The sequence below is a fragment of the Periplaneta americana genome, chromosome 8 (assembly GCF_040183065.1).
Source record: "Periplaneta americana isolate PAMFEO1 chromosome 8, P.americana_PAMFEO1_priV1, whole genome shotgun sequence".
NCBI classification, from domain to species: Eukaryota; Metazoa; Arthropoda; class Insecta; order Blattodea; family Blattidae; genus Periplaneta; species Periplaneta americana.
In genome coordinates this window covers 31,463,728-31,479,966 of record NC_091124.1, presented here as the reverse complement: position 1 = coordinate 31,479,966, position 16,239 = coordinate 31,463,728, and the positions used below count along the sequence as shown (strand labels likewise).

The window sequence follows — 16,239 nt, the reverse complement described above, 5'->3', positions numbered from 1 at the left end:
GAGGGAGGAACAGAGATTAAGGGTGTTTGAGAATAAGGTGCTTAGGAAAGTATTTGGAGCTAAAAGGGATGAAGTTACAGGAGAATGGAGAAACGCAGAACTGCACGCATTGTATTCTTCACCTGACATATTTAGGAACATTAAATCCAGACATTTCAGATGGGCAGGGCATGTAGCGCGTATGAACGAATCCAGAAATGCATATAGAGTGTTAATTGGGAGGCCGGAGGGAATAAGACCTTTGGGGAGGCCGAGACGTAGATGGGAGGATAATATTAAAATGGATATGAGGGAAGTGGGATATGATGATAGAGACTGGATTAATCTTGCTCAGGATAGGGACCGATGGCGGGCTTATGTGAGGGCGGCAATGAACCTCCGGAGTCCTTAAAAGCCATAAGTAGGTATACTTAACAAGTCCAGCACAGAAATAAATACAATGTGACATTAAAATACTGTACAAAACTGTAGTTTCTAAGTAATCAACACAAAGATGACACCTTCACACAAACGTTCCGATAGAATAAAGCTCATTGGCTATAACTGACTGCACCACTAACATTGCTATCATGTATCCTAGTGGTTTCTCTTTCGTTTTTAAGATTAGGTATAATATAAAATATATTACAATTTCAAACACAATATCTTTAATCAACTTGAAGAGTGTATAATAATTTATAAGGAAGTTCTGGTGGTTTAAAAAATTAACATAGAAATCATTGTATTTAATAAGAGTAGTTGGCAAAACTGCCACTGAATCTAAGCTGCGAAACGTCTGAGGCCGGGGAGAAAGCCACCCCCAGCACGCCCGTGGTCGGTACTGGTTGTCCTGCCGTCCTTGTGGGTCCCGCGATCGTTCCGCTGGTGGCAATGTTGTTTCTAAACTGGGCAGCAGAAGCCAATACTGAATTCGACAGCTGCAGTGGTTGCTGTGGCAACGCTGGAGAAAGAGCTGGTTGCGCAGACGCAGGAAATGCACTGAAAAAAAAAATAGAAATGCGACTGAAAACACATGTCATTTCATGGGAGAGCATTTTGTAAAGCACTTAGATACTATTATTGGCTTGTGCAGCAAATGCTGCAAACTAAGTTCATTAGACGTTCAAATAAACATTTTTCAGATTTATTTTCAATGAAGAATACCAGACATTCTGAAAGTTATTTGCTTCCATAATAATGAAAGATACTCTCTCTCGAGCCAATACTGAAGAGAACCACGCATATAAATATCTACACCACACCGCCATTAAATATATGAAAAAGACCCAACCCCACTTGATTAATAAAATATAAAAATATTTTATGTTTAATAATATTATTATCTTACGTAAGTTTTATAGCTTTCAGTAACATATACGAGTACTATATATACTATATAGCCGCCACTCAGTAAAATATAGAAATCAAAATATAATTTAAGTTATTCTCTACATGCACTTATATAACCCCAAAGCGTTTCACTTTCATGTCATCAATATAGCATTAATATGTATAATAAATAATGAAAAATAGTCACATCACGGCATTAACTACAATAATATTTCATTTCTAATGGTTATAATGTCATCAAACCACCTCAAGTTTTGTAGTTTTTAATATCCAATACACAGCTGTACCCAGAAAATTACACACCACTGAATCGAACCTGTAAATTATTTTTAGTAAGTTAAGTTTTTAATAACCAATTTAATTTGAGCTCTAAATATATCAGCATTCTTGCAGATCATGGCCTTCGTGTAATATTGTTTACTGTAATGTGTGTTTTGTTTTATTCTGAAATGCAATTAGCTAGTTCTCAAAACTGACGACAGATGGATTTTGGAAAATAGGAAAATTATGTTGAAAAATTGACATTTTACTGAAAACTACTATTTTTCTGAAAAGCTTCGAGTTCCAAGCTTCAAAATGAGGGGTCATTTATTAAAATCCGTTCAGCCGTTTTCCCGTAATTTCCATTACCAGTTCAAATTATATATATAGATGTGGTCGGTTACGTAACTATAGTAACCGTCATATACGTAGGCTGCCGATTTACAGCGTTTCTGCGCATACACAATCACTGCCAAGATAAAAAAAAAAAGCACAGGAAATCTTACCTCCTTTCATCCTGTTAACATTTAGCCGACTTACTCTTTGTTTTAATATCATAATATGTAATTTAAAGCATATTCAATTTAGATATTCAAAGTATCAGAAGAATACAGTAACTGGGGACTAACAGTAAATATGCAGAGAACTAATTAGCCTATATTGTACAGTAATGGCAAAAAAACCGGACCGACCCTTGTAGCTGATATAAAAGAATCCTGTGCTGTGTACTGTGTCAAACTGTGGTAATTTCAATATGGATATTGAAGCCAGAGGTATGTACTGCCATTTAATGTAAAAATACGCAGTTATCTTTGTCGAATAGAGGTAGAAATGTAATATTGATGCCAGATGAAAATAAAACTCTCAAAGTTTTTTCGTCTGTAAGTTTGAGGCACTGAAGGAAACAAAATACGGTAAGAATCGAACAAATGCAATAAATTTCATTGCTACAATTAATTATACAAGATGGATGTGTTTTGTGACTAGCAAAATTTGAATCTGTGACTCTGAAATCAGCTACAAGGGTCGGTCCGGTTTTTTTTGCCACTACTGTACTTACAATATTGGAACTAAAGAAGTAAATGATTTAGTTTTGGAAGAAAATAGAAAAATAGAATTGATTATAGGATGTGATGAATTCAAAATATTTAGGAACTAATATTACTAATGACCGAATATAAACTGAAATTAGAGAAATGATTTTAAAAGGAAGATCAATGATAATAGCTATTTATGCAACAAGTTGCGAAATGATAGTGTTTTAAGCACGAGAAGTGAAGAGTGCTTAAAACGCTAGTTTCTTACGTTTCATACAAGATTTTCAGACAGTCGCTCGAGAATCCCTAATGTGTGTGTGTGTGTATATATATATATATATATTAAAGAGAATAAAATTGTTGATTCGTTCTCTCGTAATGGCGAAATTCCGATGTTAAAGATGAAAGAGTATTACCACAGTCTAGTATATACAGTCATGAAGCTCAATACGTAGGGAATATGCATCCATAGATAGTTGCTAACCACTAGGTTCGCTACTATCGCCTCATTACAGACAATGCGAAATAGTACCGGCACAGTCTATTGTTCCTAGTACCCTCAACAACTCAAGCTTCGTGACTGCATATGGTAGACTGTGGTATTGCATTCGTATGAAAACCGATTTCACGGCCTTCGGATATGTAGTAGGCTATGATGATTGTTGTGCTGGTTATTAGGAAGTTGTTTAATTGATGTTCTGCTTTTCATGTAATTTTGGACTATACAATTATAACGAAAGTGATAAATATAATTAGGAAAATGAGGGATTCGGAAGTGAATAATGTATGTATGAAATCTCCAAATATTGTAATTTCAAATTTAAATAATTGTGTTGTGAATATTTATAATAACTAAATAGTTGGAAATTGTTTTCAGTATTTTTAATTAACGTGCTTAAAAGTATCTTTAGGCACGAAAGTTTACTTTTAAGGACGTTAATTTATGGATGCGGAAATCAATAACTTTTCGATATTAAAATGAGATTCGAAAAGTCGTCATTATGAAACGACTGTCTAAAAAGAAGATTAAACGGAATCCTATGGGACAAACAAATCTTTAAAGCAAAAAAGTAAATAAATATATACATATCATTAGTTCGAAGTGTGGCAAGTGTGGGTATTAAATTCAAAATTTAAATCTAAACGGGAATCCACAGAAATAGATTTCTCAAGTCTGCTCTATGCTCAAAATTGGATGAAGTGCATAATGAAGAAATAAGAAGAAAAATGGAATACCAAATTATTATAATATCATATTGGGGAGAAAGTTAACAGTTTTTTTTTCAGAAAAAAAATGTTTTTTTTTTTCTTTCCCCACAGTTTTAACAATCTCTTATTCAGTAACTATTGCGAGTAGAATCGTGATTTTTGTCCATATCGATAGGAAATCTAATAAAGAATAATTTATCCTTCTGGCGTACAAGGTTTTCGTGTAAATTTAATTTTAAAAACCCCTAAATTTAAACCACTGCACGAAGCGAACGCGTGGCAACGTCTGTGCTGCTTGGCAGCTTACGTACGGAGACTCACAGAGTTCGTTGACCTCTTATATCTGTATACGAGTAGAGTTTCTTAGCGAGACGTTGCCAGACTGCAGACACTTCAAAATTAATTTTCTAATTAAATGTGCATTTAATCACAAAACGTAATATAGGTTTTCTATTCGTTTACGTGTATGGTACCTTATCATCTCTTTCAATCTGCAGGGTTATTTGATTTCCACCCTAATAATAATAATAATAATAATAATAATAATAATAATAATAATAATAATAATAATACATTTATTTATTTTATTTATTTATGTGCTGAACATTATAGTTAAGCACAATATACAAACAGAAGATACATAGGTGCAAAAATAAATAAAATAATATTTTAAATCAAGAAAAACATACATAAATAAAATTGAGAATAAGGACAGTAAATACTAATAAACGAAACTATACTTTAAAAGGATCTAAATTGTTCCCATGCAAATTGGCATATTTTATGCATCTTCAGAGTGGAGAAAGAGATTTTGAATTTCTGTTGTAAAATTTTTTTTGAAATCTTAAGCCCTTTGTAGGAATACGAAGGCTGATATTGATGATGGTAATAATAATAATAATAATAATAATAATAATAACAATAATAATAATAGTTTATTTAACCTGGCAGAGTTAAGGTCATACTGCCTTCTCTAATACTCAACCAGGACTGAAACTGCGATATAAAAACGCTACAAATTTACAAAGTAAAGTACACTACAATTTTACACACAAAACTGAAGTAGATAATCACAATATAATGTAAACAGGAAGTCAGTAGAAATCAGACTTAATATATAACATATAGAATGAAAAGAAAATGCATAATAAACTGTGAACAGTAGTTCAAAATAAATGAGACATACCAAGTATAAAGATATAGCCTAAGACAATAGTAATATTTATAATAATAATAATAGTTATAGTAATAATAGATAATATTAAAATCGATTTGAAGGAGGTGGGATATGATGATAGAGACTGGATTAATCTTGCACAGGATAGGGACCGATGGCGGGTTTATGTGAGTGCGGCAATGAACCTCTGGGTTCGTTAAAAGCCATTTGTAAGTAAGTAAGTAATAATAATAAAATAGTGAAGTACAAAGCATACAATGAACACAATATTTTTAAGTACACATAGTAATGAAAATTATGATTATATATAGCTGAAGTTATCACATTATAGATATACCATTATCGGGAAATATGATGAAAACGAAAAGATAAAATAAGTTAAATATCACTAGAATATAAAAAATGCAGTGAACACGTGGAAACGTACAATACAACACTTGTCATAACAGGAAGTTAGTTTGGCAACTCTTCATAAGATAATTTTATGCTCGACCATGCCGAAATGTAGTAATTATACACCTGGTAGCAAACCTTTAATGCATGTCATTAAAGTACACCTACTCATTAAAGGTCAGGTCTTTCAGCCAATGATGACTCAGGTTACAACTGTTCAGCCAATGACAGGTCAGCTTTCTACCGTTATAAAACCGCAAGTATCGATTATTCTCGGATATGCAATCGAAAGAGAATTAGCGAAAAGTCACGGAGGCTGGAAATCCAATATTGTCGCAGAAGGTTATGTTCTGTTACTATAATAATTAGCGTTAATTGTAAATAATATTCAAATAAATTCAATTTGTCATCTCGTTTTTCAATGTCTAATTTAATTTCAATGTTATCTCTGTAGGTACTTATGGCCTAGCAAGGACAATGTGCACATCTGTTCCTCGGAAAAAATCAATACTTTCGCGTCTGCGCACATCTCACAACATACGGAACATTGCTCCAGGTCAGATACAATAAAATTAATAATATCAAGTTAGAAATATGGTCGAGCATAAAAAGTGTTAAAAAACTCGCCTATAATGGTAATTAAGAAGCTCGTATGAAAATTATGAAACTCGCTTGCGCTCGTTTCATAAATATCCATACTCACTTCTTAATTACCTTCATTATAGGCTCGTTGCATAATGTACTATTCTAACTTGGATTTGAAAGATTTCAATGTTCGGCAGCCCTTGACTTCAGGCGGAAGAGAGTTCCAGTGACGAGAAGTAGCAACAGTGAAAGATGAGGAATACAGAGATGATGTGTGGAGTGGAATTTCTAGCGTGTTATCACGTTGTGGTCGAGTATTAATATTATGATAGCGAGCGAGAGTATGAAAATGAGCGAATAAATCGCGGGTGCTCGTGTAAAGGGGGTTAAGTTGATTTGGTTAAACTGGAATAAGTACAAATTTGAACTATCCACAATTACTTTTCCCTTGTGTTAAAGGGGTTAAGTCATTCTTCCATCTATGATGCAGTTACAGTGCTCCATAGTTTGTGACAAAGGGGTTTTGGTCAGTACCAAAGGAGAGAAGGTTACATTCCTTGCAATTTGACTTAACCCCCTTTACACGAGAACCCGCGAAATAAGAGGGGGTGAAGTGTGCATAATTCGATATCAGAGAGAAAGCGAGTGCAGATTTCTCCTCTCATGTAACCTAAGCCATGATAACTTCTCGAAAGAAGGTGAGATATGATCATAGTGTCGAACATTACAAATGAAGCGGACGCAAGCGTTATGAACACGCTGTAGTTTCTGAGCGGAATCAATCCTGAGATTACTGAACAAAACGTCGCAATAATCGAAGTGAAATAGAATGAGTGTCTGTACCAGCGTCTGTTTTAATTTAGATGGATAATGATACAATATTTTTAGTGAATAGAGAATAGAGAAAGCCTTCTTACATGTATATTTAATGTGTGTATCCCAATTGAGATTAGATTCGAAATGAACTCCGAGCTTTTTTACGGTAAAGTTAAACGGGATGATTGTTTTATTCAGTTTCACAGGTGGAATATTCAGGTCGTTGACATCAGGAATATATAAGTATATATATATATATATATATACATGCATACATACATTCATACATACATACTGAATGAAAGATGTTCCAACAACCAGGCAGAGCAGCTGGCAATCCTGAAAGCCTTAGAATACATCGAATCACTGGAAATAGAAGAACGAACAATTGCAATATACACGGATAGCCGGATAACACTCGAAGCACTTAAAAATAGAAAAAAATCACACTTATCTCATAGAAGAAATAAGGAACAAGGTGGTGACAATGGAGGAACAAGACTGGAGGATACAATTCTGCTGGGTTAAAGCACACGTAGGGAACCAGGGTAACGTGCTGGCAAACCAACTTGCAAAGGAGACGGCGACAAGCAAGGACCTCCACGAGTGCTACAACAGGATACTCAGAAGTGCTTTACTAAGTGAACTCAGTGAACTAAGTAAAACCAACTGGCAAAGTGACTGGAATGTAACTGAGAAAGGTGCAGTCACAAAATCATTCTTCCCAAATATTGCAGACAGACTCAAACTGAAATTCAGTGTAACCCCTAACCTAACAGCAATGTTAACAGGACACGGCAAAACCAGAGCGTACCTACATAGATTTAAAATTATAAATAATCCAACATGCCCATGTCAAATTAGCCACCAAACGGTAGACCACTTATTGTTCGATTGCAAACTATTAGATCAGGAAAGAGATGCTTTAATCGCGGCTGTATTAAGAAATGAAAACTGGCCACCTAAAAAAGACGACTTCATAAAAAAATATACTAGGAAACTTATACAATTTGTAAATGATATACCTTTTGAGAAAATTAGCCAGTTGTAGAAAAAAAACAAAACAAAATAAAATTGTAAATAATGTTAACTGTAAATGGTAGAAATTGTAAATAATTGTAAAACTAGAGTACCGTATCATAAAAAAACAATAATTTTAGAATCTGCAATAACATCAGAGTCTAACAGTAGATTATAAACTATAAACGGTAGATAGCTATAATTAATTGCGACTTTAGAACATTTTTATAGAGAAAAATAAGAGAAAATTGTGGAAAAGAAAATAATCCAAATAAGATTGTAAATTTCAAATTGCAGAAAATCAATATAAATGCAGCATATATTTCGAGAGAAATAAGTGAATGGCAAAAACAAAATCAACTGATCTTCAAATTAGATTGTAAACTTTGAATTGTTATAGATGATTGTAAATAATTGTAATGTTATAAGAGAGCTCAGTGCATGTAGCATTACTCAGTGTAATGGAACATGCCGTTTTTTAATAAATACAAAAAAAAATGTATTGTATATACATACATACATACATACATACATACATACATACATACATACATACATACATACATACATACATACATACATACATATATACATACATACAAGTCCCGGGGGTAAAGATATCTGGGAATATAGTGAGATTCCGAAAGAAATTTTTCCCAAGAGCGAAATAAGGCTGACATTTTTCCATGCTTCTAAACTTGTATGAGATTAAAGATTCCGGACATTCTATTTTAAACCTGTGACTACACTTCAGCTTTAGAACTGAAGTCTCGGCTTCAATAGATGACAATGGCTTCGTCTTTTTCGCTTTAAATCCCGAATCCGCCAGAGAAATTTACCAAACAGTGTACGAGAAGGTCTTCTCTGAATCGATTTTGATTCTGACTGGATAATTTTTCCGTTGAAATGTTATAAACTCAACGTTTATGTAGTTCAAAATGAAGTTTCATAAGAATTGTCAATTAAGAATCTACTTATCTCCGAGATTTGGCACTTTTTTTGTCTACTAACCTGTTCACAACAGCTTCCCGGCTGCTGACGGGGCTTTTTGCCGGAACTAAGTGGGCCTCGTATTTTAATATCCTGTCAGCCGTTGGCTTTACTTTTATTTGAAGAATGTACCTTGAACAACACGGATCAAACAATCAAAATCTTTCCAATCATCTAAAAATGTTACTTATTAGTTATTACTCTACTTAATATTTGACATTCCATTACGACATCTTCTCGACTTAATGTGATACGTTGAAGAAATCGAAAAAAGCGGAAAAACAAAAAGAAAATACATAGATGAAAAAAGTGACACGGAGTTTATAAAATTCTTTATTCTTGATTATGTAATTTTTAGGTTAAATAAGGAGGGATCTAAGGAATAAATATCATCATCATAACGAGAATGATTAAACCAACACCACAGTCTAGTATATACAATCACGAAGCTTGAGTTGTTGAGGGTACTAGGAACAATAGACTGTGCAGGTACTATTTCGCATTGTCTGTGATGAGGCGATAGTAGCGATCCTAGTGGTTAGCAACTATCTATGGATGTATATTATCTACGTATTGAGCTTCGTGACTATATATACTAGACTGTGCCAACATCTTATCCAGCATTCCAACATAGCCTATTAGATATTGGAGCGAGACGGACCGTGTAGAAAACACCGCAATGAATGAGTCGCAAAAGATAGGAGGGGAAATGGGAGGAGAAACAATTTAAATGTAATCGATCGCGCGTCTTTTCAAGGAAATCTGGGGCTGAAAAAAAGTATTTATGTGAGCTCCAAGTCTGTTTGCCACTAGTCTCACTCCACTTTGTGAAATACTTCGAGCTATACTGTTAAATAGAGATTGGAGCTAAACAAACCGCATGGAAAAGCACGAGGCAAGAAGTTCATCTTACTCGTCTGTTTAAATGTTACGAGTTTCAATTTCAATTTTCAATTTTATTTATTTCAAATATACAGAATAAAGAAATATAATTACAAAACAAACAAAGAGAAATACAAATAAAATAATACAAGCAATATAAAAAGAAGATACAGTAGTATTAACAAAATTTGAGACCGAATGAGCAGCGCTCGTGCTCGGTCGCTGTTCAGATATAATATTAAAATAAAAAATAATAATATAAATAAATAAGTAAAATAAAATAGGAACTAAAATATAATTACAGCGGCAATGGAATTATATAATATAATATTAACACTATAGAAGAATAATATCGCACGTGAAAAGTAGGACTAATATATATTTCAAAATTATAGAATACAAATATAATATAGGTTGATGAATTCATACACATAGGCTATAAATTTATTTAATCAAATTGAAGATATTAACACGTTTCTAATTTTCTTGTTATATGTTAGTGGGTTACATGTTAGAAGTTCTGGGTGTAATTTAGTTAAAGCATTGTACAACCGAGGGCCAAAATTTATGCTATGCTTTTGACCAGCAGATGTGAGACATTTAGGTTCTACTAATGTTGAATTAATATTTCGTCTTGTGTCATAATTGTGTGTCTGTAATACAAACTTATTACGATTTTTATGATAAAATTTTAACAGCATATACTTATAAATTTGTTCAATATTAAATACATTAAATTCAGAATAAATTAATTTAGCTGGATAATCGAAACGTTTCTTCAAACAAATTTTAATTATTCGTTTTTGTAGTAAATTTAACGGACTAAGATTAATTTTTGTACTTCCACCCCAAACAATTATACCATATTGAATGATAGACTGAATAATGGCCAAATAAACATTTCGTAGAACTCTAATAGGTAAGTAGCATCGAAGATTAACGAATTTATAAATTGTTTTACGAAGCCTCTTACAAAGATAAGTAATGTGATGAGGCCATTTTAAATTCTGATCAATAATGATACCCAGATATTTGACATACGTGGCTTCTTTCAAAGGTGGACATTTACAACTTTTGGGATCTAAACAATTTTCACTGTGTATTACGAGTGACACCAGAATTTACAGAAAAACCTTTAATGCACGCCTCAATTGAGGCACTACAGATTTCCCGTTAACTCACGACTCCACCTTTCCCGACTGAGACGAGCAGGGCACATACTCTTCGCGCAACTTATCTGGGCAGCTAAAAGAGCGGGGATGCGGGGTGTAGCGAGGTTGCTTGTAACGGTAGCGTCGTAGGAGAGGGAAGGAGAGGGGCAGCGAGAGAGCACTAGGGAACCCAAATGCCTAGATAAGTTGCGCGGACAATAAGTATAGCTCAGTGAAGGGTTGTATAAGACTTTTGCGAACTTTCGGCTCTCGCTCGTCTGATATTGTAGACCGAGTAAAGATCTTTCACGTCAAACGATGTAAGAAGGAAAGATATATGAAAGCAATGGGGGAAAAATCAATGGCGTAACCTTATCATGTGTGTAGCTCATAGGGGTACCTACATGATTGGACACTGCTTTGTCAATTAATTCGCAACAATGATTTTGCTCTAAGAAGAAAATACATTAGAAAATGCTTTTTTTTTTTTCATTGCCCTGCATTCTCTCACAGTCGTTCAAATCTACTCTTTTTCGTTTTTTTTTTTGCTTTTTTTTCGACGATTAATTTGCATGTTTTCTTTTACGCCACGCTTTCATTTGTTCAGTCCTTGATTTCAGCATATTTTTTTTAGAAAAAAAAACGTTTTCAACAATGTAATTTCACTCTCTGGTTTCGAGTATAATATCGCAACATCATACAAAAGTTACACAGCTCATCGGTAGCCCCATTCCTTCTAATTCTTGCATTAATTTATGTAAATTTGTGGAAAACCGCAAACATCAGCAATTTTATTTACGAAATAACATAGCAACGTAAACAATCCCGTAGTAACAACAGGCAAAACTCTATTAAAACATTCGTCACATTGAATAAATGAAGTTTCAAATGTAGTACATGAAGTCCGGCATTTCATCAACATCAAATCGGAGTCTACTATATACAGTCACGAAGCTTGAGTATTGAGGGTGCTAGAAACAATAGACTGTGACGATTCTATTTTGCATTGCCTGTAATGAGGCGATATTAGCGATCCTAGTGGTGAGCAACTATCTAATGTTTGCATGTTTACTACGTATTGAGCTTCGCGACTGTATATACTAGACTGTGATCAAATCATGCACACTTCTTGCCCATATTACCTGTCATGTCGGTTTCAGAATCTCTCATCTCTTTACAACTTTGGCATCCGGTCTCAACAAGATACTATTCTACATCTTGATAACACAACTTTTAACACTGTATCACTACGGAATGTTTGTTGCCTTTCTCGTATTAAAGTTTGTGCGAGATCGTGCGTATTTGCTTGGTTTCCCCACAAAACCAATCCGCGGTAAGTCTAAAATTCCACATTCAGTATTCCCAACCTAACACACATAACAATTTCCCTCTTCTTACTGCTACACTGACTATATTGTTACTTTTTTCTTTAGACATCATCCTGATTGTGCTGTATTTTCAAAATTGTCTCATAATAATGTCTTTCTATTAACTAATATTATTTGAAATATATTAACATTCTATGTATTTTAGTTTAATTCTGCTACACAGTTTATTTCAGTGTTCAATTAATAGTTCATAGTATTTTGTTGTTTAATTCGAAAATAACTCTTGTATACATGTAACTCTCATCTAAATCAAATTGTTGAATTCTTTGTAAGTTCATGCATATGTATATACACTTTTTGCTGGTTGAGTGGAAGAGAAGGCCTTACGGCCTTAACTCTGCCAGCTAAAATAAATAATAATAATAATAATTATTATTATTATTATTATTATTATTATTATTAAGTGACATATTGATTGTACTGCTTTAGGCTTTTAACATATTATTTTTAGAGACGTTCAATATAGTAATAATTATAAATTGGAAACTTACCACTGCAATTTCACCTAGTAAACTGCACTGTTCATTATTGTTTTTAAATATTTGCAAAAATTTAGTAAACTCTAAATCATTACCTAACCTTACCGTTTGTTTTAAGTTCGCATTTATAGACTAGGGGGAAAAAAAGACAGACGTATAACGCGGCCTGCTGGAGTATAGTAAACACAGAAAGCATTTTAAAGCAACAATGTTGAAGACAGATATTTTTGTTTTCCAAATTTGCCGTCATTGAACAGAAACAAAGATGGAGATTTCATTGAAATTAATTCGCACAAAATAATGTACGATACACGAGCGGTATGTTTTCTTTCAATTCTCGGAAATTTAAAAAGCTCAACTACGTTTCGCTTTTTCAAACTTTTCCTTGAACATGAAAAGTTCAACATACCGCTCTTGTAACGCATATTACTATTATCGTACTTGGTTAACATGTTTCGGCCTTGTATGGACCTTCTTCAGAAGTTCTGAAGAAGGCCCATACAAAGCCGAAACGTGTTAACCAGGTACGATAGAATTTAACACGAGAAAGACATATAATACACATCCCGAAGAAACTATTATTCTTATACCTAAGCACAGAGCATGCTGTTATTCTCAATCGTTCACAATCTACACCTCCCGAAACTGGAATCTTCCTCTAGCCGATATTATAACCTGTCGGACAGTATCGTCTTTCAAAATTAAAATGCACAGTTACCTAATTCAACAGACATAGTAAATTATATTCCGTCTTAAATGTAATACTCGTAAAGAATAATTAATAATTTGAGTTTTTTTCAGACTAGTTTAATGAATTGATTTTCTCTTCATATGTTGAACAATGATTATATTTAAATATCTAAATAATTGTATTTTTACTTCATAAATGGTAGTCCAAAGTAAATATCTTTACATTTCTTATGTATTCAGATTAACTGGTAACTTAGATAAGTTTCAGTAACAGTATTTCATTATTATCATTATTATTATTATTATTATTATTATTATTATTATTATTATTATTATTATTAATGCACTTGTGTTAATTGTAGATACTGTTGCTTGTAACAGAAGGCCTTAAGGCCTTAACTGTGCTAGGTAAAATGAAATAAATTATTATTACCATTATTATTATTATTATTATTATTATTATTATTATTATTATTATTATTTATGCACTTGTATTAAATTGTAGATCTGGTTGAGTGTTACAGAAGGCCTACAGGCCTTAACTGTGCCAGGTAACATAAAATAAATTATTATTGTTTTTATTATTATTATTATTATTATTATTATTATTATTATTTATGCACTTGTATTAATTGTAGATCTGGTTGAGTGTAACAGAAGGCCTTCAGGCCTTAACTGTGCCAGGTAAAATAAAATATATTATTATTATTATTATTATTATTATTATTATTATCGTTATTATTATTATTATTATTATTATTATTATTATTATTATGCACTTGTATTAATTGTAGATCTGGTTGAGTGTAACAGAAGGCCTTCAGGCCTTAACTGTGCCAGGTAAAATAAAATAAATTATTATTATTATTATTATTATTATTATTATTATTATTATTTATGCACTTGTATTAATTGTAGATCTGGTTGAGTGTAACAGAAGGCCTTCAGGCCTTAACTGTGCCAGGTAAAATAAAATATATTATTATTATTATTATTATTATTATTATTATTATTATTATTATTTATGCACTTGTATTAATTGTAGATCTGGTTGAGTGTAACAGAAGGCCTTCAGGCCTTAACTGTGCCAGGTAAAATAAAATAAATTATTATTATTATTATTATTATTATTATTATTATTAATACACTTGTATTTATTGTAGATCTGGTTGAGTGTAAAAGAAGGCCTTAAGGCCTTAACTCTGCCAGGTAAAATAAAATTTATTATTATTATTATTATTATTATTATTATTATTATTATTAATATTATTATTAAGGAAAGCCGAAAAACAGTTGAGACTACCACCTTAGGAAAAAATCAGGTAAGTCATCTAAAAGAGACGAGAACCAGACTACGTCAACTAACAAAACTTGCGGAGATTTTATCACAGTTATATTTATAATATGAGAAAAGTAATTATAATCATTTATTGTTTTAATTGTTTTTATAATAAACTCTTAGTATACAGAATGTCCGGCCTAAAGGTATACATAAATAACGACGTATAATGCGAAGAATTGTATACATTTCTATAACGCAAAGCGCAATCGATAGAATATTTCCCCGAGATTTGTTCTGTCATACTTGAAAGAGCATTGCTGCGCCATCTACCGTGCAAGCGCAGAAACGTAATGAGGATAGGCTATGATTGGTCGTTTCCTTGTCTGTGAGATGTGGACGCTTCCAGTCAAGTAGAAGCTTTAAAGTAGTGCGAGACGTAACGTTATCATCATAATATTTAAAGCTTTAAAGTAATACGAGACGTAACGTTGTCATCACCTTATCATCATATTTAAAGCTTTAAAGTAATACGAGACGTAACGTTGTCATCACCTTATCATCATATTTAAAGCTTTAAAGTAATACGAGACGCAACGTTGTCATCACCTTATCATCATATTTAAAGCTTTAAAGTAATACGAGACGTAACGTTGTCATCACCTTATCATCATATTTAAAGCTTTAAAGTAATACGAGACGTAACGTTGTCATCACCTTATCATAATATTTAAAGCTTCAAAGTAATACGAGACGTAACGTTGTCATCACCTTATCATAATATTTAAAGCTTCAAAGTAATACGAGACGTAACGTTGCCATCACCTTATCATCATATTTAAAGCTTTAAAGTAATACGAGACGTAACATTATCATCATCTTATCATCATATTTCGTCTTTCCATTTACATGAGTGGATTAGATTTATGGAAAGCAAGCTTCACTTAGCATACCGCCACTGAAAAAATGTGAAGTTTAGAAGAAAGAAATACATATTGTAGGGAAAAGAAAAAAAAAACAGGATTTGCAAAAGAAGTCTAAAGATGATTTTGGGCTTCATGACAGATAATTATCAAACCAAGGGATTGGAAATGCTTATACGCTTCTTTGAGAATTCAAGTATTTCCGCCCGAATAAGTGAAATCGATAAGATAATTATAACAAAATTTCCCAGAGTGCTACAAATTATGTCGTGCGGTCTAGTGATAGCAGTAAATCGCCTGTCTTTCCTGGTTCTTTCATTGTTTCGTTTGTCTTACCTGGTTTTTGCCCAGTACATCAAAATTCTGAAAGCAAATACTCTTGACCAAACTGTTTCTTTCCCCATTTCATACCTCTGTCTCTTCATCACGGATCGAATGACACTACTAACTGGATATTGGAAAAAGAAATTGACTTAAGGTACCTGTTTTTTCCTTTTACCCTTCAAGTGTTATAACAGGCAAAAATATGAAATTTCGTATTCCAAACTATAGCCTACCTACTAGCGGTATGAAAACAAGGATGTCCACATTTCACGAAGTGTAGAATACAGTTAATGCCAAAATAGTTTC

The 16,239-nt window shown here is 32.8% G+C and overlaps 1 protein-coding gene across 2 annotated transcripts in view; it reads right to left on the bottom strand.

Annotated features, from left to right (window-relative positions):
• Nucleotides 1-331: 331 nt before the first annotated feature.
• LOC138704289 (uncharacterized) overlaps nt 332-16,239 on the bottom strand; it is a 29,639-nt gene continuing 13,731 nt past the window's right edge. Inside the window, exons 3-4 of one of the 2 annotated variants that reach the window (XM_069832153.1) lie at nt 8,839-8,949; nt 332-978 (exon numbers count right to left, since the gene is read on the bottom strand). In XM_069832153.1, the coding sequence (XP_069688254.1) occupies nt 726-978; nt 8,839-8,949 (364 nt within the window). In that variant the 3' untranslated portion in view covers nt 332-725. The remainder of the gene's footprint in view (nt 979-8,838; nt 8,950-16,239) is intronic. The other variant, XM_069832154.1, reaches the window with a different exon arrangement.